General features: G+C 44.2%; 1 protein-coding gene across 1 annotated transcript; it reads left to right on the top strand.

Moving 5' to 3' along the window:
* On the top strand, positions 1-23350 carry dpf1 (double PHD fingers 1). Its single transcript, XM_029517613.1, has 11 exons — positions 1-23; positions 484-644; positions 1812-1919; positions 2389-2516; positions 3655-3744; positions 4629-4707; positions 4818-4949; positions 18730-18849; positions 21204-21316; positions 22086-22167; positions 23280-23350. Exons 2-11 carry the CDS (start codon positions 560-562, stop codon positions 23348-23350), a joined length of 1008 nt encoding a protein of 335 aa, XP_029373473.1. The 5' UTR covers positions 1-23; positions 484-559.
* Positions 23351-23647: the final 297 nt, after the last annotated feature.

The following is a 23647-nucleotide window of genomic DNA, read 5'->3' as shown; positions in this document are numbered from 1 at the left end:
GGAGGTGCAGTCATCAAGAACAGGTAAGATGAAGGATGAGAGATGGGTGGGGGTGGGTGGGGGTGGGTGGGGGGAACAAAGAGGACAATATTACGCTGAATGTTAATCAAACTCTCACTTGTACAGGTGAGAAAGTACAGTGCAGTCTACATTGTCCTCACAGTGAAAAAGGTGTTACTGTATTATGTGTAAATGTGTGTGCTGCGTGTGTATGTGTGCGCGTGCACGTCTGCATGCACACACACACACACACACACACACACACACACACACACACACACAGCACACAGTAGCTATGACTGTCAACTTACTGCCCCTTTTGACTAACACATATGCACAGTGTGCAGCTTTAAGCTTGCACGCACACACACGCACACACACGCGGTGCTCCCCCGTTGATGCTGGCCTGTAATCCCTCTCTCTCCTTCACCTTTGACCCCCACACTTCCTCCCTCTTTCTAATTCCCTTTCCTCCTCTCTCAGTCTTGGTGAGGAGTTTTATAAGGAGGCCATTGAACACTGTCGCAGCTACAATGCCCGCCTGTGTGCCGAGCGCTCCATGCGTCTCCCCTTCCTGGATTCCCAGACCGGCGTGGCCCAGAGCAACTGTTACATCTGGATGGAGAAGAACCACCGCGGACCGGGTGTGTGTCTTTGTGTTTGTGCGTGCGATACCTGGGCAAAAACAAAGCCTGAGGAGTTTACTCCAGAGCGCTCCTGGTCGTTGGTGTGTGTTGTTGTCTGCCAGCTGTTGTGCTGCAGAAATCATTCTCTCCAGTCATTTGTCCTGTGGCTTCCTTCCTCTGGTTTGCTTGTTTCTGCCTCTCTTTCCTTCCTCCCTCGTTTCCTCCTCTTTTCCAGGCCTCCTATCTTTCACACCTCAACTTTCCCCAAAGGCTGTTTTCTCATCGCTTTCTCTTTCTCTGTAACATCAATGTATTTTGGCAGTGAATCAGACACCCCTGTAGGCAACGATACGCCGCTGGCACCAACCATTCCAGAGAGGGTGTACTTTGCATGTATGTGTGCGTGCACGAGTATGTTACAACAGGAGCTCGTAGGTTATTTCCATGAGCGTGCCAGTCAATTCTTTTGTTTGAGTTAAAGTTTTTAGCTCTACCTCGATTTGCATACAACAGCAAGGTATTAAATTGATTGACTGGATTTGCATGTGTTTAAGATTTCATTCGCATTTTGGTCAATCAAAATAATTTTTTAATGCCTGACTTTTCATTACAGCCAACCTTGAGATAAAGTTTTTCAAAACCAGTGAAAAAAAGTTCACTTAATTTTTAAAAAACTTTATTATTACACAGTTTCAGTCAGGAAGCTGCTAGTGCAGCACAGACGTGACCAGTTATATTCAGATGAAACTAATATTCATGGTCCCCAGAGGATCCAGAGTTTTCCTGTGATGCTGATTGAGGGCTGACGCGTTTGGATTTTCACTAAATGCACATTATAATGCAATAATTAGATGGATTTCATTCGAAGCACACGCTCCTCCTCCTCTCAGAGTGAAAAACTTTTCTTCTCATGTCATCTCAAATGCGATGTCACTTGGATTTATCCCCACACCTGCAAAACTGCATGACCTTCCCATCATCCTTCGCTCTGCTAGCGGTCTGTGCTTGTTTGCAAATGTTAACATGCTAATACAATAAGCTGTTGTTAGCATTTTGCTCAAAGCACTAAAGTGCCGAGGTAAAGCCAATTTCACAGAGCGCAACTAATAATCCAGCTTGTACAAACAAACTCAGGAGTCATGTTGTCATGTCCTATATCAGGCTGTGTTTTCCTCTGTGCTTCAGGTCATGCTCCAGGTCAGTTGTACACATATCCTGCTCGCTGCTGGCGCAAAAAGAGACGGCTAAACATCCTGGAGGACCCGCGGCTTGTACCGATCGAGTTCAAGATCGGTAAGGAGTAAATGGGCCGATCCTTTTGAGGAACCACCAACAGCGTTGTGGTGCCTGTGTGGGATACATGTTGTTAAACTGCTGCAGGCCTTTAATGTTGAACCTCTTAATGTACCATTTGACCCTTTCATCTGTTCTTCTTCTCTTTTTTTTTTTGGTTTGCTTTTAGCTCTGGGTTGGTCTCTCTAAAGTTCATATTAAAATATTATACACACAGAGAAAAGCTACCAGCATGCTCCTTCCTCTGGAGCTGTTTTATTCAGTAGCGGGCATCAGTAAATACATTTGTGGAAACTTCCCTCAGTTGTGTGACATCCAGACAATTTGCAGATGATCCCTCCAGCCCCTTTGCCCCGCAGAGGTCCTGGTGCCTTCATGAAGCAGCCAAGTCCTGTTTCCTCGGGGCAGCGAGCACGTCAGCACTAATGTGAGATCTCTGTTTTCTGATTGTAATTGTCTCATTCCTCAGACTACGAGGCGTCTCTGAAGAAGGAGGGGGGGATCCCAGATGGCCCTGTGCTGGAGTCGCTGCTCGCTGGGGAAACCCTGGACAAGAAGGTAGAAACCAAGGAAGAGGAGCCAATGAGCGAGTGTCAGGTGAGACTCGTCATTTCTTTCTTCAGCTCTTTGTTGCTCTCTCTCTCTTGCTCTTGTTGTTTTCCTCTCATGTCAGCCTTTCTATCTCTTTTTATCTGCCCATATTATCCCCTGTGTCTGTGTTTCTTTGTCTTCCTCTGCCTTTGTGTCTCTCTAAGTGTGTGTTTTATTGGTGACATGGCTCCCATGGCTCCGGCAGCTCCCTCCTTGTGTAGGTATATGTCTGCCACTGTGTGCTGCCATGATCGAGGATTTACAGGGGAACCTCTCACATGTTATACAGCTCCACCTCAACTTTTTTAAAGGACATTTGAGGGGAGACTGAGGCACCACCCCCGTCCTCTCAGGCATCCTTTATACAGCAAGTGCCCCTCTAACTAAGTTCTGAGGAAAAACTTAACGTCCATCTGGCTGAGTATTTCCCCGGCTAGGGGCCGGCGTTCTTGAACTACTGAACTCAGATGGACAGCTAATCAATCAGCTGCTGAGTGAGTGGTCCTCATTGCTCTTTGAGAGCTAAAGTAGCGTTTAGGGCCTCTAACCCAGGGTTTCCTCACACTGGAGGCTCTCTCAGCTGGGCTTTACTTCAGCACCTCACTTCTATCTGCTTTTCCAAGATCTGATTGAAGTCCTTTAACATCATCCTGGTTTTTTCCTGAAAGCATCTTAACGGAGCGTGCTGCTGATTTTACACATGTATTCAAGTACAAGACTAAGACTATCAGTATTCTCTTGCTTTGGACTTGATACTCAGAGGTTCTAGTAGAAAGGTTGCATTACACAATGGAAGTGAGGGACTTTATCGACTTTATAGGTCTCATAGAAGAGGCAAAAACTTTGAGAGTGAAAATCGGGGTATTTATTTGCACTTTGAATCCCACGAAATTGAATTTATTTTAAATGAATTGGCGACACATTTGGCCACGTTTAGTGCTAATGGGTCTTCTGTGACAGTGGTTTCAAACACTAAGTTTAAGCAAACATCCTCAATAACAGCGGGGAGCTTTGCAATTTCATGGCCACACATGGGTTGACACAGATGGTGGAGCAAGGCCATAGGAGGCTGAAAGAGAAGAAAACAGAAACAGAAACAAACTGATCCGTTTTACTCTGCTCTCCTTCCATATCTCACCCATAGAAGTTGCTTGTCGGGGACTTCCCCCATGAACTGGAGGTGGATGAGATGGAAGAAGACGTCCCGAAGAGAAAGAACCGTACTAAAGCGCGGGTAAGGCAACGACAACATGACAACTGCGGCTGTCAGAGACATGAGGGCAGAAAAAGCCTGCAAAAGTGAGCCAGACTGAGCTCAGAGTGAAACTGTGGTGGGCCTGAGGTGAAAGTTCAGTGTCCTGTCAGTGTTCCTGCCAGACGTAAAGCGTACATCCACTGCGTGGAATAGCAGTGGAAGGTGAAGCGATGCACAACAAATGAGCACGGACTCAAAGTGTGAAGTTATGTATTTTATAAATCCATATTGATATATTTCTCAACACTGTGCAAGGCAGCACGAATAATTTCATGCTTGGTCTAAATACCGGATTGAAATGTCAAACCAACAGTTATTAAGAAGAACACTGGTACATGCAAGCTGATCCAGAAATTGAAATCACACTGAGACGTCTCTTTTCTTTCTTAGTTTATTTCTTCTTCTTCTTTTTTTACAACTTTGATTAGATCAGACAGTTTTTTATGCTCTGTTTTTGTGCATCCTATGGGAAGATAATCAAGTGTTAACAATTTATTCTGGCGCGCATCACACATACACACGCATTCGCATAGGCAGGCACGCAAACACCAGGGTTGCTAATTGGAGCTGTTGCTCCCCTGCTAGGTGTCATCAGCCCCCTCCTGCTGGAAGTGGAGCTTTACACTGAGAGCAGATGATTAGAATGCAAACGTGTGCGCACAAATGTGTATATGTGAGTATGTAGGCACTTGAACACACAAATGAGGAGTTTGCCCTTGCACTCTTTTTTTGTGCATGTGTGCACACAGGGGAAGTTCAAACTTTGTGCGTGTAACTTATGTACATGTGTGATTTTACATGTCGTAGAGTTGTTTACAAGTGTGTGTGCGTGTGTGTGTGTGTGTGTGTGTGTTTCATTGCAGGCCTACGGTGTTGGCGGCATGAGAAAGAGACAAGAGCTGCCTGCCATTGAAGACAGAGACAAGCCTTACGTCTGTGACAGTGAGTGCCTCATTCACGTTTCCTTTCATGTACCTGTTTTCATCCCACATGTATAGAATACTAATCGTATACACTGTATATATGTGTGTGTGTGTTTGTGTGTGTTCCAGTCTGTGGAAAGCGCTATAAGAACCGCCCGGGGCTGAGTTACCACTATACTCACACCCACCTGGCAGATGAGGAGGGAGAGGAAGACTCAGAGCGACACACGCTACCCTTCCAGCGCAAGAACAACCACAAGCGTGAGTCCACTGCCTGAATATTAAACCCGCTTGCAGTTGCCTTTTCGTCCGTCATTATTGACCTGGTCTGGAGTGTTTTGGTTGGCCAGACAGGTTGATTCTGTGTTCTCAGCCACAGATTGAACATGAAGTGGGTGCAGCACTTTCAGGGTCATTCTTGCAAGCCCTAATAATCAGGATGTTATCAAGAGGTATCGATCAATTCGGAGTTCTTCCTGCAGCTTTATGGACAGTTACACTGCTGACTGGGCTAAATCTAAAGTTTGCGCTTGTGTGGATGAAAGATAAGATTTCTCCCAGAGTTCCAACAGATTCTCTCTCCAGTTCAGACTGATGCAGTGACACAAGACTGAAGTGTGTTTTTTAGCGATGGATTAAAACAATCACTCGGTGCTTGGCCTGAAATAAACAAGGGCCAGACATTAACTTTGGTGAACCGTCATTTCACTCATGAATGGACATTTTCGTTGATATCATTGATGCTCAAATATCCTTAAAAAGATTTGATGAGCCTAAAAAAATCATGAGGAGAGGAGGTAGAGAAATGTAGTTCACTTATTCCGCTGATGAAATAATGCAGTTCTGTGTAATTTTCTCATTTCGCCGTAATGTGTTTATGCAGCCACATTTGGCTCCGTGGAGTCTCTGCGGAAACAACAACAGTGACAGAGCGGATTATGTCACAGCACCTTCATACAAGCATGCACTGCGAAGACCTGAAGTCCACACAGCTCGATGAAAAGTCAGAGATTTTACTCTAATAGATACATTAAAGCCTGTTGTGTCTACTGGTGGCCGTGCAGGACTTAACACACAGTTATAATACTGAATCAGCTGCCAGCAAGCACAAAGGATCATACAGACATCTGTTTTAATAGCAATCTACAAGAAAATGATCACGCACTGTACTTCCATTCACGTGGCCGTGAAAATGAACAACTCCAGTCTTCCCCTGACGGTACAGAGGTTAACACTCACGGTGTTTCCGACAGTCGTCGCCCATCTGAGCGAATGCAACACTTGAGACAATTTCAGCAGCCCCTGCAGCGACCCATGAGCTCAACGAGCGACTCGTCAGGCGGCACTCATCAGTCAGTGAGCAAACACAAGCCAAACAAGCTAGCGTACTTTACATTTATTCCTTTCAACAGACCTTTCAATTTACAGCGCACACAATGGCTGCCGCTGTCAATGGGTTAATGAGAGCCCATTAATGCCGCTGGTCCAGAATATCATGAAGCAGTTAGAATGCAGACCCATGGTGTTACTTGGAAACGCCTCAAGCGCTTCTTGCCAGAAGGTGAATCCAGTGAAGCCATACGGCACATGTTTTTCTCATGAAGTGGCTCATTCAGAAATTAATGCAGTCAAGTATTTTCAGCCATGTTAATGATTTAGTTTTCTAACTGGCAGCCATTTTTGATCCTAGTTTAAAAATATTTCGAGCCCCAGTTGCTGGATTAACATGAATCATTCATAAAGATTAGTACTGACGTGCAAAAACCGCAAGGTTCATATTTATTATAGTTTTGAGTGAAGCGGCTGAACAGCTGTTAAAATGTTCAGACATACATCTGGGTAAGTGCATTAACTTGACATGATGCCCTGACTTTTCCTCCGGTGCCATGAACAGAGCAAAATTAGAATTTGTTCAATAATTAAGTTTATCATCAGATGACTACAAAGCCAATGACATTCCATTCAGCCTCAGCTGTGCTTCCTTTTTGGACCCAATTAGCAAATATTAGCACGGAAACGTGTGACGACAATATGGAGATGTTAGAGCTGCTCAACACGCGAATCGTAAAAGTCAGAGTGTTATTTAGCTCCACGCACAGCTTCACAGAGCTGATGAGCACAGATTCTTGTCTCGCTACTAACTGACCCAAGATTTGGAGATAGCCAAGACATCCAACATAAATTATTCCACATGAATAAATCCTTAATGCAGATGAACACTATTGCTGGAGCAGACGCTGCTATGGGGAAACATACACATTGGTTTATCACACCCCGAAGGCTCCAGTCTTGTATTACAGGAATTATGTTTGTGCAGCACCATGCCACACCTCAGGATTTATTTCCAGGGTCATTGTTCAGTCCTAATGCAGGGTGGAGTGCCTCCTGTATAAACCATGGAAGGGAGGATCTGGCGGTTGCAGACAGACCTGCAGCTTTTGTTCACCTTTCTAACCATTGCGTGCTTGCCATTTATCTTCGACGCACTTTTCCTTTCTTTTTTCCTCCAGAAAATATGTTGACAGATAGCAGAAAGAAACAACAGTCATTGTGAACGATCCAAACCAAATGGCAGCGAAGATTCTTTTCGTTCACTTGTAAATCAATGAGGCAAAGTCATTCCGATCTTAAGTTGCTTTGAGGGAAACGCAGCCTGCTGTCTGCAGTTTAACGAAATGTGGCAATCACAATCTTTACTACTTACACTTATGTTTGACAAGTTATAATGCCCATCACAAATAATTCCTGGCTCATACGTATTTGCTTGCGTCCTTATGGAACGCTTGGCTTGTATTTAATCAGATCAAGCATGTGACTTACTGAATGTTGGCAGACTTCCTGATGCTCATGGAAAACCTGGTGGGGCGCAGTTTTGTGCAGGCATTAGAAGAGCAGAACCAGATTGTTCAAAGATCACTTGCGCAGTAAAAAAAAAAAAAAGCATTGGATGGCAGCATACAGTAGGCAGAGCAGTGCGGCGGGTTGTCAGCATCCCCAGACTGCAGTTATCGCAGGCCTGCAAAGGTTCTGCTAATGGGTGCTGTAGGGGAGAAATAACAACAAGTAAAGCAAGCATTAGAGTTCTATGAGCAGGTCATGACTCAAACCTCAAACCTCCACTCCTGTCAGCTGCAGAATCTACACTCACCAAATTGCTCACTGTCTTTGTTTCTTTGTGGTTATTATTTTCACCCCGAGGGCCAGTTTTCTGTCAGTGTTTGGTTTTTGCTCTGCTCAGTCTGCATGTTTTGTTTGTTTTGTGAGCACTTCTTCTAAGGATAATAGTATACATTTATCCTGCGGGAGATTGTGTTCTGGTCAGTAATCGTCAGTAAAATGGCTACAGTTGTTCACACTCATAAAACAAACAAACAAAAACAACAACAACAACAAAAAAAAAAGAACAACAACAACAAAAAAAAACAAGAGAAATTGCGCTGGACTTTTGAAAAGGGAACGCAGACAATTTATCCACTTTCTTTGTTCCTCCTGGTCTTAAAACAAGCAATTTGCTCAGAATAGAATAAACACACAAAAACACACATAGTCACATTATCCATGTATGCTGCTATACAACAACGCTCTCACTGAAACTATGCTGCCTCTCAGTTAATTGGCAGTGTGTGTTTTTAAATTGGACTGTCTGACAGAACAGACTGGCCCGGTATGTGTATAAGTGCCGATGTGTGTGTGTGTTTGGGACCATGCTGCAGTCTAAGGTCTCTCCAGTGGAGGAGAGCAAGAGAGAGACAGCATTTGAATCGTTTAATATCCCCCATCACCCCCCCACCCACCCACCACAAACAGTCAGTAATCACACACACACTTGTACACACGCACACGCACACGCACACGCACACGCACACGCACACGCACACGCACACGCACACAAACACACACACAGCCCCAGAAAATGCAATCTTCTCTGCTGAAATGAAAAAGGAAGCTTAGCCCCTTTTGGTGTGTATGTGTGTGTATCCACGTGCACACGTATGCATGCATTTGCAAAGGCTCTGTGAATTAATGTCATTGTGTGTGTATGTGTGTGCTATTATAGCTTTCCCCAATCTACTGAGTGTCATGAAGCAGCCCCACCACCACCCTCCACCCCCTCCACCCCCTACGTATATATGCCACATATGTAATAATATTAATATGGCTCCACCAAATGAGAGCAACCCTGCATGCATAATTTATGCCATATTCTCGCTCAAAATGCTGTCTAGACACCGCAGTGTGTATGCAGCATCCGAGCTAAAACTTAGCCGAAGAACTACAGAACTATAAAGTCTTTTCTGCGTCTCCTCCTGCTCCATCCTCACTCCCTGTTTTTCCATCAGTGTGATAAATGGCAGATTATTCCACCAGGAGATGAGATTTTCCTTCCCTGTCTTTCCCTTCGTCCATCTTTCACCACTTTCCTCTTCTCCTCGTGCTCTGCATCCTCACTTAACCCCCCACCCAACCCGCCTCCTCATCTGCCTCCCATTTTCGATTCTCCTCTCTCCTTATTTTGCCTCGTCTGTCATCCAGCTTTGGATTTTTATTTTAATTTATTTCTTTGTTTTGTGTCTACACTCCCCCTGAGCACAATCACCAAAATCAGCCAACACTATTAAACCTCCCTGTATATTTGGATCCCAGCCGATATACCGATTGCTCAAAACAATCAGCTCCATTAAAATTCATGACTGCGCCACATACTGTGATTTATTTATTTATTAATTTTATATTCTTTTACTTATTTTCTTCCAAACAGGAGAAGAAGAAGAAGAAGGTTGGAGGTGGACAGGGAGGGAGAGTAGGATAGTGGGTGGATGTGTGTGTGTGTTGGGTTCTCTTTGGCATTGATGTGATGGTGTGAGGGTGAGGTGGGGGGGGGGGGTAAGAAGAGGTTGGGGAGAAGTGGATGAATAAGGGGGATGTTTACTTTAGAGGTCGGCCCTGCGGTGTCCACCTGAAAATTGGTTTGTGGGTATGGAGAGAGAGACAGAGAGATGAGCTGAGCAACTATAATGGCGAAAAAGTGAAATAGCAAAAATAAGATAAACAGATTGCAAGAAGGAGACAAAGTGAGAGGAAGAGCCACCATGAATTAATGAATGACTGATTGAGAGAAAAAGAAAGATCGGGCGAGGGAGAGGCAGGGGAGAGGTGTAGAGAGGGAGGGGGCGAGGGGGTAGTTGTCATTAAATCCCCCTTCTCAAATCAGAGCTGAGATTCAGAGGCCACTTTATCTGGACGGACAGACGGTCCTACGGTGTGAAGCAGCAGGGACGCTCTGACTGTGTGTGTGTGTGTGTGTGTGTGTCAAAATGCACACACACATGCATTTCTGTCTGTGTGTGTCTGTGTGCTTGTTTCTGCCACTGAGACATGTGAATGTGCTGTATGGGCAATCATGCCCAACTTTGAGTGTGTGTGTGTGTGTGTGAGTAACATGTAATTGAGCTCTTTGAAGGTCAGCATCCCTCTGTTCCTACTCACCATTGTTGGATGTTGTGTTTTTTCCCCCTCTCTCCATTTTTTTTCGTTTTGTTTTTTTTTTGCCTTGTGTCTCAAAATGGCCTCCCTGTCCTCCTCCTCCCGCTGCCTGCAGTCAGAGGAGTGAAGGACAAATTTTGATCAACCAACATCAATATAAACCAACGCTGACCAACCTAAAATGGCCACTCCCCAGTCTGGGTCTGTTGTCGCTCCATATGTGCCCCACTGCCTCTGTTGCCCCCCCCCCCCCTTCTGTCTTTCTCTTCTGAATACTACAGCCAAGGTGATTTGAAGTGTGGTTAGATTCCAGCTCTTCTGTTTATTGCTTTAGCTATTGCATTGCCATTTATAGCAGTGTCACTGGGCAGATACAGATGTGACGTGATACGAGCTGTTCATTCTTTGCTCTGAGCGCTGCCAAAACTTCAATTAACTGTTATTTGATCATGTGTGGCACATTCTTCCACGTGAGTCCCCCTTTTGCTCTGAATCTTCTCAGTGTTTCAGTAGATTTGCGGCGAGGTTTCTTTGTTTTGGAGTCTTCACATTTGGAGCATAGACGAAGCCCAAACTTGCTGTGTGATTTTAAAAGTGTCATACGTCCGCGCTTGAAAGACATGTGGCGCATGTGGAGATAAAGAGCGTGCAACGGTTCCTGGATGTGTTCTGAACTTTTCACGTACGCCGGCATCCCTCCTCAGCTTTGGATTGGTTGATTGCCGCCACTGCTGCTGCACGGCGCAAAAGGAAAGGAAGGGAAGGGAGAAACGGCTGTTGCCTAGCAATCCGGTTGCCATAGATACCGCCAGGGCTCCCTCCTAAAGAGTACACTGTTATGTACATTGAAAAGAGAGAGAGAGAGAGAGAGAGAAAGATGGCAGAGCAGGGAAGGAATAAGAGGTATGGAGAGAATAGAATAGAGAGGAGAGAAGGAATGGAAAAAGAAGAATGGAAGAAGTTCAAGTGTGGAAGGAGCGGAGGGGGCACAGAGTTCATTAAAAATAACACAAAGAATTGCAGGAGAGAGAGAAAACAGACAAAGAGAGAAGCAGAGCGAGAAGCAGAGAGTTGTACAGACAGAGGAAAAAAAAAATCTCTTCATGATTCATCATATAGATTCCCCCAGACAGTTGGAATTGTGAAGGCACAGTAATATTGGAGTCTGCTTCATTTGGTATTCTGTCTTAAGATGTGGTGCTGTGGTGTGCTGGCTGGTTGTTTTGTGGTTCCTCAGTTGTCTTGGCCATGTTTGGATAAGCCCCCCCCCCCCAACCCAACCCACACACACACACACACACACACACACACATTACGAAAGCACTTCCCTTCACCACCACCAAAACCACCCACCATCACCACTGCTGCTGCCCTCCCTCCCCACCCAAATCCACCCTCAGCCTCCATCCATCCATCTTCTGATGTCTGTTTTTCTGCCTGTGACTGAGTATAATTGTAAAACACAGCGAGGAGGACAGAAAGTCAGAGTCAACAGCGCAACAGTTTCATACGTGGCCACGTTTGTACCGAAAACGTCAACACGGATGTCCACATCATGCAATAGCGATTTAACTTTTGCGCCTCTCAGTCTGAACTCTATATCTGGAGAACGTCCTCGTGCCCTCACACGATGCCTTTTACAAGTCTGGTCTGTCTGGAACCAAATTCTAATTGGTAGTTAGCAGAAGCAGCGATCGCCACCACGGCTGAACACACAAAGAGAACGGCACCACCTAGAGAAACTCAAACTCCCCATTTCAGCTCAGAAACATGAGCGAAAAACTGGTCATTTGACATTTCCACTTGACAGTTCAAGGCTGATACATACCAAAGTGGACTATGTGAGGTTGGGCACAATTCAAACAGGATTTCACAGTCACATTCCAAGTCGGCTCTCCCCCTGGAACAAAATAGGATTAATAATTTGCATTTTAACTCTTCATCGACAGGGACACAAGCCTGGCTAAGTGGCTCTTTCTAAGTGTGTGCAAACGTGAGTGCATGTGCACAGAGTATCCGGACGCACACTGGCATAGGCTGTGTGTGTGTGTGTGTGTGTGTGTGTGTGTGTGTGATTTCTTTACATGCATGATTTATGGGGGAGTTGCTGTGTGTGAGATTTATTTGCATGTGTGTCTAGTCACTAAATGTGCACATATCTGCAGACTGCAGATCGTGTGTGTGTGTGTGTGTGTGCGTGCGTGTGTATGTATGTGTGTCTCTGTTCCTGCGGGTCAGTGTGATTACAAAGCAACCATAGATCAAGTTTTATTATGCACCAAAACTGCCTCTGTCCTCGTTCCTTTGCAATGTCATCTCTGCACACAAGCTCACGTTGCACGCACACAGACACACGCACACACACACACACACACACACACTCAATTGCATGCATCCAGACCCACAATGCACTGGGAGTTACGCAACCTGCTGACTGGACATGAGTGAAAGTAGTACTTGTGAGTGTGCGTATATGGGTGAGGGGTGGGGTAGGTTTGTTGGGTGCGGGGATGGCAAAGCAGCAGAAATGAGGGGAAAACAGAAAACCAGATCACGGCACTGGTGCAGGCATTAGAGTGACAACAGATGGATTACAGGAAAGAGTTCCAATTTCCTCTTTGAGAGTAAAAAGGAAAAAATAGATAGAGACGTGAAATAAGGAAAGGGAAGTGGGGGAGAAAAAACGAAGCACAATGAAGCAGAGATCGAATCAGTGGCAGAGAGAGCAGCAGCAATAATGAGAATGCATGAAAGTACAAAGAGGAAGAGGATGGGAGAAATAGTGAGGGGAGGAAGATGGGAAGAGAGAGAGAGAGGGAGGGAAAGCAAGGACTTTTCATCTGTGACTGACAGTTTCCATCTGACTGCATCTCTGTCTCGTTGTCTGCACAAAAAAAACCTGAAGATGTCTCAAGAATTTGGGATTTGTGACTGTGAGGGCATTCGTCTACATGTGCATTTAATCTGTCGTCCATTTGTTTATCCCTTTGTTTCCTGTTACAGAATCTTCAATATTGGTGACTGTAACTGCGTGTGTGTGTGTGTGTGTGTGTGTGTGTGTGTGTGAGGGTTGCAGGGACTCTCATTCATCACATTAAACAGAGCAAGTGGAGGATGGGGGACTAAAACTGGACGGCAAAAGTTATTATGCAAAGGCTTGGTTGTAAATCTTTGAATGTGTGTGTGCGCGCACGCTACTGTATGTCTGTCGTTGTGGGTGTGTTTCATATGTGTGTGTGTGTGTGTGTGCGCACTGCTCCTGAGAGGCTCTCCTCATTAAGCAGTGAGGCGACAGGAGTGCAGAGTGTGTGTTTTCACACACCGCTGCTCCGATACAACAGCAACCACTTTTTTTTTTCTCGCCTCCCCTTCTTTGCCTTCCCTTTGTGCATCTTCCTCCTCCTCTTCTTTCTTTCCCCTCTTGCCTCATCTCTTCTTGAAATACTTCCCTACCTCCTCGTTTCTCCTCTTCCTCCACCTTCGTGTCTCCTCCTCATCCTCGATCCTTCCTCCCATCTACACCCACAGAAATGGCGTGTTTGCTGCCTTCGGGTTATTGTGAGGTAGAGATGCACTCAGTGAAAACATCCACACTCAAGCATTACTTGTTATTTACCATCCAAACCGCAGCCTCACTTAACCAAGTTTTGTGATGTTGGTAACCATGGCAACTGCTTCTTTGTTAATGGCTGAGCTTACCTTTACCTAAACAACAGAACAGGCCGTAATAAAAGTAAGAGAAGCATTTAAATCCCTTTGATTAGTTCAAGTAAATGTCATGAAAATGTTAAACGTGCGACGAATCAAAGTGCAGGCAGAGGCGGAAACATGAGCATTAAAAATCGAGGAAATGTAAAAAAGTGAGGCGCAAAGGAAAGTCAGGCAAGTCAACAGGTAGGCCTGTTTGTTTCTCCGTCTGTGTGTGTGTGGAGGCAGTGGTAATTCCCTTTGGATGGAAGCGCTAAGTTGATGAGGCTTCCACTGTGGCCAGCCAGAGGATGAGATTATCGACCAGCCAGCCGGGCTGTGGTTTGGTCCCAGGTCAGACTCTGGGAGGGAGGGAGGGAGGAGGGGAGAGAGAGAGAGAGAGAGAGCGAGAGAGAGACGGAGGGGCAAAAATGAAGGAGAAAAATCAGGAGGAACTCCAGGACGAGGGTACAGATTTAAGTTACACCTTTGTACTATTTATTGGCCAAGTACTTTTTTTCTTTTCTTAATTATACTATGTCCTATCCAGGACACGGCTACTTACAAAATCTTCAAATAAACCTTTTCTTCAGACACAATTATTCTGTCAGAGGGGTGAGATCACCCTCCAAAAAAATCCAATCTGGTGACTTTATACTTAATAAGGAAACTCTTTTTGAAATGCAGAGTTTTTATTTATTTATTATTTTTTTTTTTTTTGCAGTGTGAACACAGAATCGCCTCTCTCGATTGAAAACCATGTATCTCCAGATGCTCCGATTTTTTCCAGACAAAGCTGAAGGATCAGATGTTTCTTTATGGGCCGAGACACTTGGATACATTTTACCATTTAAAACCCATCGGGTTGTTCCTGCGCTAATGAAAAGTTAATGTTTTGGATATGGATGCTTCTCACAGAACACTGATGTATAACAAAGCGATTTAAATGCAAGGATTTTGTCTTTTAGTGTTTCTGTGCTCTTCTCCTTCTTCTGTCCTTTCTTTCTCTCAGAAAGCCACAGTTACTCAATTTTTCAGCATGACCCTGAAAACTCAAATCCTTAAAATTGTGTGTGTTTATTTAAGTGTCGCTTTATGATACTGCTGATAAAATAAATGAAATTTGGAATGTGAGAACATACAATTATTTTATTAGGAGTGAGGAGAGGTTGAAGGAAGGCAGGCGATGGCTCAGAGAGCAAAATAACAATGCAAGATAACGAAGGAGCTGCATGGAGGTGGAATGGAGAGAAAATGAGATGGAGGGGTGGGGGGCATTATGAAGTAGAGAGGGAGGAAGGGTGGGTAAGGGTAGGTTTGGAGGGGGTTGTGGGTGAGGAGCATTTGAGGATTCATCTCTTGCTGGATAATTCCCAGGAGGATCTCTCTCCATCACTTGAAAGCTGTGAAGTGTGCGGTTCTGCTCATACTCCTCCTGGTAATTGGAAGAGGAGAGGAGGGAGGCAGAGAGAGGAGGGAGAGGATGGTCAGGTAAAGGAGTTACATATGGAGGTAAAAAAAAAAAGGGTGGCTGAAGGAGGTAAAGGTTTGGAAACAGAGAGGAACAGGAGGAGAGGTGAAAGTAACGCTGGGATTAGAGGGAAGAGAAAGTGTAGCGCCTGAGTTTTGCCATCTTTCTTTGCAGAGTCTCTCATTTTTTCCCCCAACCTTGCATACATCTCTTTTATTCTGATCATTAACTCATTCCTCTTTATCCTCTCTCTGTACGACTGTCTTCACCCCTCCCTGCCTCAGCCGGCTGTGGCGTGTCTGCGGTCGCAGGCGGCCTCTGAAACGTGGCCGCAGGCGTTTAATCATTGATGGGAGTTTTTTTTTTTCTTTTCTTTTCTCTCTCTCCTCCATGCAGGCAAGCCAGTGGGCAGCCCCGGCTCACTCACATGCATCAGGACCTGCTGATTCACTCTCTGGGGCCTCCACGCACACACACACACACACACACACACACATACATGCACACAGGCATGAATACAAATGTATGTACACACATCACCGTAGCTCACAGAATCAGATAAAATGCCATCTGAATGTGTTTGATTTGTGTGTGTTCTCATCTGTGCTTGACTTCTTTTTTTTTTTTATCCCACCAGGGATTGGGGGGGAAGGGGGGGGGGGGTAATCATCAGCAGTGAGCCCAAATAAAAGCAGTAAAGATAAAAGCAATTTGTTTCACCAGCGCAAAAAGACAAAAATGTGTTTGCATTGGCTGTAGGCCTGAACACCACGTATACAGATCACACATCCTTCTGGTAGACTCAGTAAACATCTGGCTCTGTTAGTTTTTAAAATGTAAATACCATTATATAACCACTGTAGGCTCGCAGCATCTATTTCACTCTGTGTCCCATTCGTGTCGGGCGTGAAATCCTCACGGGGACTCAAAGTCCATCAGTCACTCCGCCACTTTGACTGATTTCTGGATGAAACAGCGACAAAATCCACGACGTCTTCACTGTTAATTTGTGGCCATCATCAAGCCAATTACATCCCATCAAACGAACGCACTAAAAAACGTAGTAAATTAGTAAGCATGGTTAATATACAGACTGAGTTGACTCATTCACTCGCTGTGTTGGAGTTTGCAATGAGCCACATCTACACATCTAGAAAATTCTTTTGCTCCACTCTACACATTTCCGAGGGCGCTGTAAAGTTCACCTTTGACCCAGAACCAAATATGATGGCAGGTGCTGGTTTTGAGCATGCTAAACCGGAATAAATATTAGCATTTGGCTCAGAGCATCACTGTGTCAAAGCATCATGACTGCAGACTCCATCCCAGTCAGGTTAGGCGATGGAGAGTGGAGATGTGTTGGATTCACTCTTGGCAATATTTGTCATCATATTTGTTCAGTGTGATGAAAACTGTATTTCAGCAGAGCCCAGGTCGTTTGCTTTGTTCATTTCGGCCAATTTACATGCAATGATGATGATGTACGGGTAGAAAAATAAAAATCGATAATAAAAACCTTAATCATTTGCAAAAGCAGACACCGGCAAGGTCTCATCATATTATCGCTGCCAAGAGGGGTGATTGAGATATATGAGGATGGTGACAGCTGTGTCGGGATGCTACACGGCGAATTTCAGGTACCCTGGAGATCATGCCTATTTGTAGCCAAGGTCAAAGTGACCACTCAGCCCAATACATCCTCCTTATTAATGTGACTTACAGTATATCTGCAGCGCTGAAAATAGTGTTAAGTACATTATTCCTATTGATGTTTGAACTCCTGACTCCAGTTTTTACAACCTTGTTTTCATCACTGGGCCACCGTATGAAAGTGCACGTCCCGGCGCTGAATTCCTGTACAGTTACTGTTCTCACAGCTTTTTCTCAGGAGATCTGCTCAGTGAAACTGAATTCTGCAGTAGCAGGTAGAGCTTATCATGTCCCTCCCCTCCTCTGTTCTCTGCCAGTCCTTCTGTCTCTCATCCTGATCAGAGTTTTTTTCTTTTATTATTTTATTTCTCGGAGGATTAAAGCCAGCAACTGTGGAGTAGAAACCCAATCTCGCTTTCTTTCTCTCCCTCACTCACTATTTTCCCCTCTCAGCCTCCCCTCATCACCCCCCCAGCCAAAATAAGACTCCACCGCGAAATGGATGGATTAATGACCTCTCTCTGCCTCTCATGTGAAAACACACACACACACACACACACACCAGCAGTATCACCTACAGCGCTGTCTGTGTCTTGTGTCTTTTTGCAGGATAAATGGGCTTTTATTCATCGCTGTAGACGTGCGTCCCCGTGCGCTCCCCTCTATTGTATTCACTGTTTCTCTGTCCTGCTCGGTGAGTCGCACTGAGGGACCCGTCATGTCCGTTACATCTTAGAAAGAAAATAAAAAAGCACACATGCAGAATAGTCTGCAGTGGTTATGTGATTACTTCCAATAAAGAGATTATGCAATCACCAGCAGCAAGACAGGCAGGAGGCAGACAGAGAGGCACACCAACAGTCGGACAAACTAAAGGACGGGGGCATGGATGTGGAACGCACACACACACACGCGCGCACAAATACATACACGGCACTCGGGCAGGCAAAGGGAATTTCTCTCTTGTTAATAATTATTATGAAACAGCTTCATGTGGAGCACTTGCCTCTCTGCGCTCAGCATGATGGCAGGTCTGTCCCAGCAGCCTCCACACACACACACACACACACACACACACACACACACACACACACACACACACACACACACACACACACACACACACACACACACACACACACACACACACACAGATACATGCACATTTATTTCAGCGCCTTCTCTCCTTCCTCCCTCTCTCCCTCCTCCCCTCTTAACAATATTTACCAGACCCCATGGGCTCCCAGTGGACATCCCCCTCTGTCCTTCCCCCATCTCCTGTCCTGGCCTCTCGCTTCCTGGGTGAGCCGAGGTCTGGATAGTCCCAGGCTCCGACGCAGGCCTGCACCAGCGCTTGTTTTTACAAAAGCAAACAGATGGAAAAAAAATAAAATAAAGAGACAGACAGAGCGTTGTGCCCAGCTGGGATGTTGTGCAGCCTGGCAACAGGGGACTTAGTTACAGATCCTCTTTTTCTTCTTTGTCTTACAACTGTACATTTTACCTCTAACCATGCTCTGTCAGTACAATACTCTGTTGATGTTTTCCTTTTCACCTCGGTGGCTGACAGTCTATTGATACAGATATTACTTTTATAGACTTTCCTTTCCCAGTGATTTATACAGCTCCCTAACTCTGGGGAAATATTTCATTTGACTTATGAGTTTACATTAGCCTTACCTCTTCACTTGATTAAGCTAAAAATGCCCGTTTTCCTTACCTGCATCTCTTTTCTTTTCCTTCTTCCAGCCAAGAAAGCACCCGACGGTTCAGTGATCGCCAATGGCTACTGCGACTTCTGCCTCGGAGGCTCAAAGAAAACCGGCTGTCCTGAAGACCTTATCTCCTGTGCAGACTGTGGACGCTCAGGTAGGGCACCGCTGAAGGGGATGATTGGCAGGAGGAAGGCGGTCCTCTGTTGATGCACAATTTCCTTTGTGGAGTAGATTTGGTAACTACAACATATCTAAATGCAAGTTCGGCTTCCTGTAACGCTTAAAACGGATGGACCATACCAGTGTTTGTTTGTTTGTTTGTTTTTTCTTTATTTGTTTCAGCCCATCTACTACAAATCATGTACAGTTTACTTCACGTTAATAACCATTCGCTGTAATGTTTTTGACTTTTTGCGCTTGTTGAGCCCTGCAGCCCTGTTTCCATTTTTTACTACAGTTTGAAAACCAATTTGCAGATTTGAGACGGTGGCCCTGAAGGACAAAATACATACCGCGAAACCATAAACCTTACCGAAGCTATAGCTGAAAAAAAATAAATAAATAAAAATTTAAATAGCCGTTAAAAATTAATCAAGAATGCTAACTTATTAAAGTTAGCTAGCAATTTAGCAACACCGCACACTGACTTTTATCTCAGCCATTGGAGGTTACTGCTTTGGTTAGTTTTTGTCCTTAAAGCCACAAATTCATACCTGCTTTCATTTACAAAGGTGTGTCTTTGTTGTGGGAATAAATGCGGATCAATTTTCTGCATCAACATTCAGCAACAACACAACAAAATAAAATCTGTGGTGCTATTTATTTTTCCTGCCTTATTTTCTGCAAGTTGACTTTCCTTCTGTGTGGAAAGGGATAGAAAGCCTTTGCTGCCTGAAAGGTAGAAAACACATTTAAACTTCTTGAACATGACATGCCTATATATGCATACAAGCATTTACATCGCAGTGGCTGTAATGATTAATGTACTAAAAATCTTCTTTGCAAGAAGAAATCGACACTTTCTCAAAACACACTTCTGTTTCTTTGTGAGGGGTGCAAACGTGGCAAGACTTTAAATGAATTTTAAAATCTTATTTTCAACATCCAACAAGAATACACACACACACACACACACACACATATATATATATATACAAATATATAAATGTACACAAGATAATACCTTTCTACTGATGATTGAATCATAGTTGAGGGCAGGATTATAGATTTTGTAAAGTTTTGTATAATAAGGAGACTGTCAAATACAAATACAACTTCAGATAGTGAACAAGTTGCATGGAGCTCCCGGTATTAGCCATAAGTACGATGACACATGCTGTGCAGTATGCCACACATGAAAAAACACAAACCACTGTTTCCAAGGTCAGCAGTGAACTTATTCTCATCTGATGTGGTCATGGCTACTGATCACAGCGGTTGTCAAACAAAGACATTAATGGGTTCAGCAGACTGTGTGACATTCTTGTCTGACAAAAACACAAAATTGTTTAAAATCTTGTTGAACACGTTTTAATCCTGGCTTTTTTTGTACATTAACCTAATTTACATCTGTGATATTATTAAACCACTGTCTATTTCTTCTTTTGAGAGAGACCCAAGTGTATTTCAAAGAACCTAGATGCATTTGTGAGAGAATGGTCTCCCTTTAGCATGTGATTTTGGTTGTGTAGTAAATTTTATTGGAGTAGAGTTTTATTATGATTTTTTTATATGGTTGTATTATTTTTTGCTTATTTTGGTTACATGTATACATGCAGAGATTGCAGTGTATATATTGCAGAACTTGTGTATTTATTGCATGTACTGTATATATTTCTCCCCACATGTTTCTTTTCATCTGAAAAATAAAAAAAGAGAACCAAACATGATGTACGTGACTTGTAGTGAATGGGCTAAAGCATGAAAAACATTGGTATGGTCCTCCTCTGTATAACGACTCACAAAGAAGAAAAATGAAGCACAGGAAGGGAGGATGGCACAGACCTTCTTTTGACATGGTCATAACAAGCATCAGGAAAATTGGGGTAAGACGAGACGGTCTAAATGGACTGCATCAGCAAAGGACAATATTTCCTGTTCTACTGACTAAACTGTCATTTTGGAATTTGTACTCCCTCCTATATAAAGTCAGTCGTTTTCAAAACCTAATTGAAAGGAAACTGATGATAATGTTTTGTGAAATAAAATAAAATTCACGCTTCTCCACTTTTCTAAACAGTATAACTTCCGTTTATCTTCAGTAATGTAATGTTTACGTCGACAGAACACCACCACTGAATTCCCCTTCAAATATGAATAAATCGCACATATGAAGCAAACAAACTCATGGATAGGCAGAATAGGTGAATGACGACTGTCCTCAGAATACAGACAGTCATAGTGAAAAACATTGTGTGGGCGTGTGCTTGTGTGGGCGCTTGTGCGTGTACTTGTATGCTTGCATGTGCTTATGTGTGTGTGTGTGTGTGTGTGTGTGTGTGTGCCCAGGCCACCCATCCTGTCTGCAGTTCACAGTGAACATGACGGCTGCGGTGAGGACTTATCGCTGGCAGTGCATCGAGTGCAAGTCCTGCAGTCTGTGTGGCACCTCTGAGAATGACGTAGGCCCTCACTTTATACTGCATGTTAATAATACATGTGGCTGCACACACACACACTCACACACTCGCACATTCGCACAACATTGTATGTATATATACATATGTGTGCATGTATATATACATACACACATATGTGTGCTCTTTTTTCTTTTTTTTCTTTTGCGAAACTAACTTCTTGCTTAAAGTTTTAAACAGTGTTGTTGAACCAGTTTAGGGCATTTTGACATTGATCCCTGTAAGAATACACTTTTACAAAACAAAAAAATATTCTAATAAAAGCAGCCAGTCTGGATTAGAGTCAGTGTTTTGCTTTCAGACTGCGGAGGCAAAAGTGGGTCCCTCTGGCTGTAGACCGATGTCTCACCACTGAGCATTTCTGTTGCTCAATGAGTCTCAATGGAATAAACAGCTTTAAACTCATAAGAGAATTCAGAACAAACATAGAAGCCAAACTTTGATAAAAGCAAATTTTCTTTCTTTTTTGCTATCTTGAATAAAATGGTACACAGATGATAATAAAGTCACAGTGTAGGTTACTGTTTGAAGAACCATTTCAATGATGGGAAGTCATAAATTAAACAACTATCACAAATTGAAAACAACCCATGGGCACGTATCTCACACCCTTCCCCTTTGTTTTATATTAATACAAATTTATTTCTTCATGCATTATACACATTGAATTAATTATGCTCTATCCTCAGCTTTGATATCAAATTTGTGTTTTCATAACGGCACCTGTTTATGTGCATATTCTCTTTTCTTCCAGGACCAGCTGTTGTTTTGTGACGATTGCGACAGAGGCTACCACATGTACTGTCTGAGCCCTCCCATGTCTGAACCACCAGAGGGTATGTGCAAAGATGAGTGCAATGAAAGCGTTACATCTCAGAGATACTCAAGCGTTCAGACCTGTATGTGTTCGGACCTCACAGCGCCGTCAAACTTTGGTTTTTAGTGTCTATTATGTAACTGTCTGTACTGTAGTTGGGGAGATGAAACTTCCAGGAAAAGCAGTGAGGGGAAACTGAATTACCTTTAGTGAAAAGAGCAGCAGGTACATCTATTTAAAATAAAGCTACCATTTGACTTCAACGCGTAAGATGGCTGCCTTGGGATGTTTGATGGCGTTACCACGGCAACGGGTAGTAGAAAAGATAATCTGTTTCCATGGCAAGTGTGTCACTTGGCTGAACATACAGTCGCGGTGGCACTCGCGTTCAACACTCACTAACAGTGTCACGCTCTGCCCACACATGCAACACTTTTGATGCACAAGAAGACGCCTTTGAGAATTAGCAGCAGTCAGTTATTTTAGGTTTACACTCAGAGCAGGGACCTCTGTGTGCCGTGACACGGGCGGCAAATGTATATTTACATGCATACAGCCAGCGAATACGCACAAAACAACCAAACGGGCGATCACGCCGCAAGAAGCACAGGCCACAAAGGGAGAGTTTTACAACGATCTGACGCTTTTAAGTTACGGGAGCCGGCTAGTTGTTAGTGTGTCATACACAGTGTTAGTGCGTTTTTGCAGCACATTTGTCGAATGGGTCGTGTCATGCATATTTGCAGGGTCTTGTCAGACTGATGAAAATGTGTTCTTAACTTGCTTGTGTTGCCTTGAGCTCTCTCGGCTACTGTCTTCAGGCAGGATACAGCAGGTTTCACATTCTCTTTGAAGTATAAAGGTTGGAAGTTGCATTTTAACATCTGTCTCAAGTAGATGTTTAATTAATGTTACAAATCCCACGCCAAAAAATCCAAACCAAACTAGTTGTCAAATCCCCTGCATCGACAAACCAAAGGCACAGCATGTGATGTTTTACGATGGGGCTTTAATTTACAGTGTTACTTAATGCTCTGTCTGAGATGAGGAATTAATCCACAAGGCTTTACAATAGCTGTGATTGAACCTCCGATCTGTGATGTGTGTGTGTGTGTGTGTGTGTGTGTGCAGGGAGCTGGAGCTGTCATCTGTGTCTGAGACAACTGAAGGAGAAGGCCTCAGCCTACATCACCCTCACTTAATCTGCAACGCTGCGCCTCATCCTCTCGACCCTTCATCCTCTCCCAAACCACCTCCCCCGTCGCCGCGCTCTCTCTGTGCCTCAGCTGCCCACGTCCCCACCCCCCTCCTCCTCTCTTCTGATCCACTCACCGTCACTTCTTCTACAGTTCGTTTCTGCGACCTCTGACTTGACTTGAGTACACAGCACCAACGGCGCCGCGCTCAATCTCGGAACCAGCTCTCCAGCAGCGAGCCAACTCCGTCCTTTTGTGTCATTCGCATTCCCTGTTGTGCTTGAGCTGACCGACCCCCTCCCT

Source organism: Echeneis naucrates, chromosome 13, assembly GCF_900963305.1.
Source record: "Echeneis naucrates chromosome 13, fEcheNa1.1, whole genome shotgun sequence".
Taxonomy (NCBI): Eukaryota; Metazoa; Chordata; class Actinopteri; order Carangiformes; family Echeneidae; genus Echeneis; species Echeneis naucrates.
This window is presented reverse-complemented; position numbering and strand designations above follow the sequence as displayed.

What these genes read in the sequence shown, in the direction of transcription:
- dpf1 (XM_029517613.1), top strand. Translation starts at nt 560, where the DNA reads ATGCGTCTCCCCTTCCTGGATTCCCAGACCGGCGTGGCCCAGAGCAAC. An exon ending in GCGCAAGAACAACCACAAGC is followed by an intron (nt 4,950 to 18,729) that starts GTGAGTCCACTG and finishes TCCTTCTTCCAG; the next exon opens with CCAAGAAAGCACCCGACGGT. An exon ending in CATGTCTGAACCACCAGAGG is followed by an intron (nt 22,168 to 23,279) that starts GTATGTGCAAAG and finishes GTGTGTGTGCAG; the next exon opens with GGAGCTGGAGCTGTCATCTG.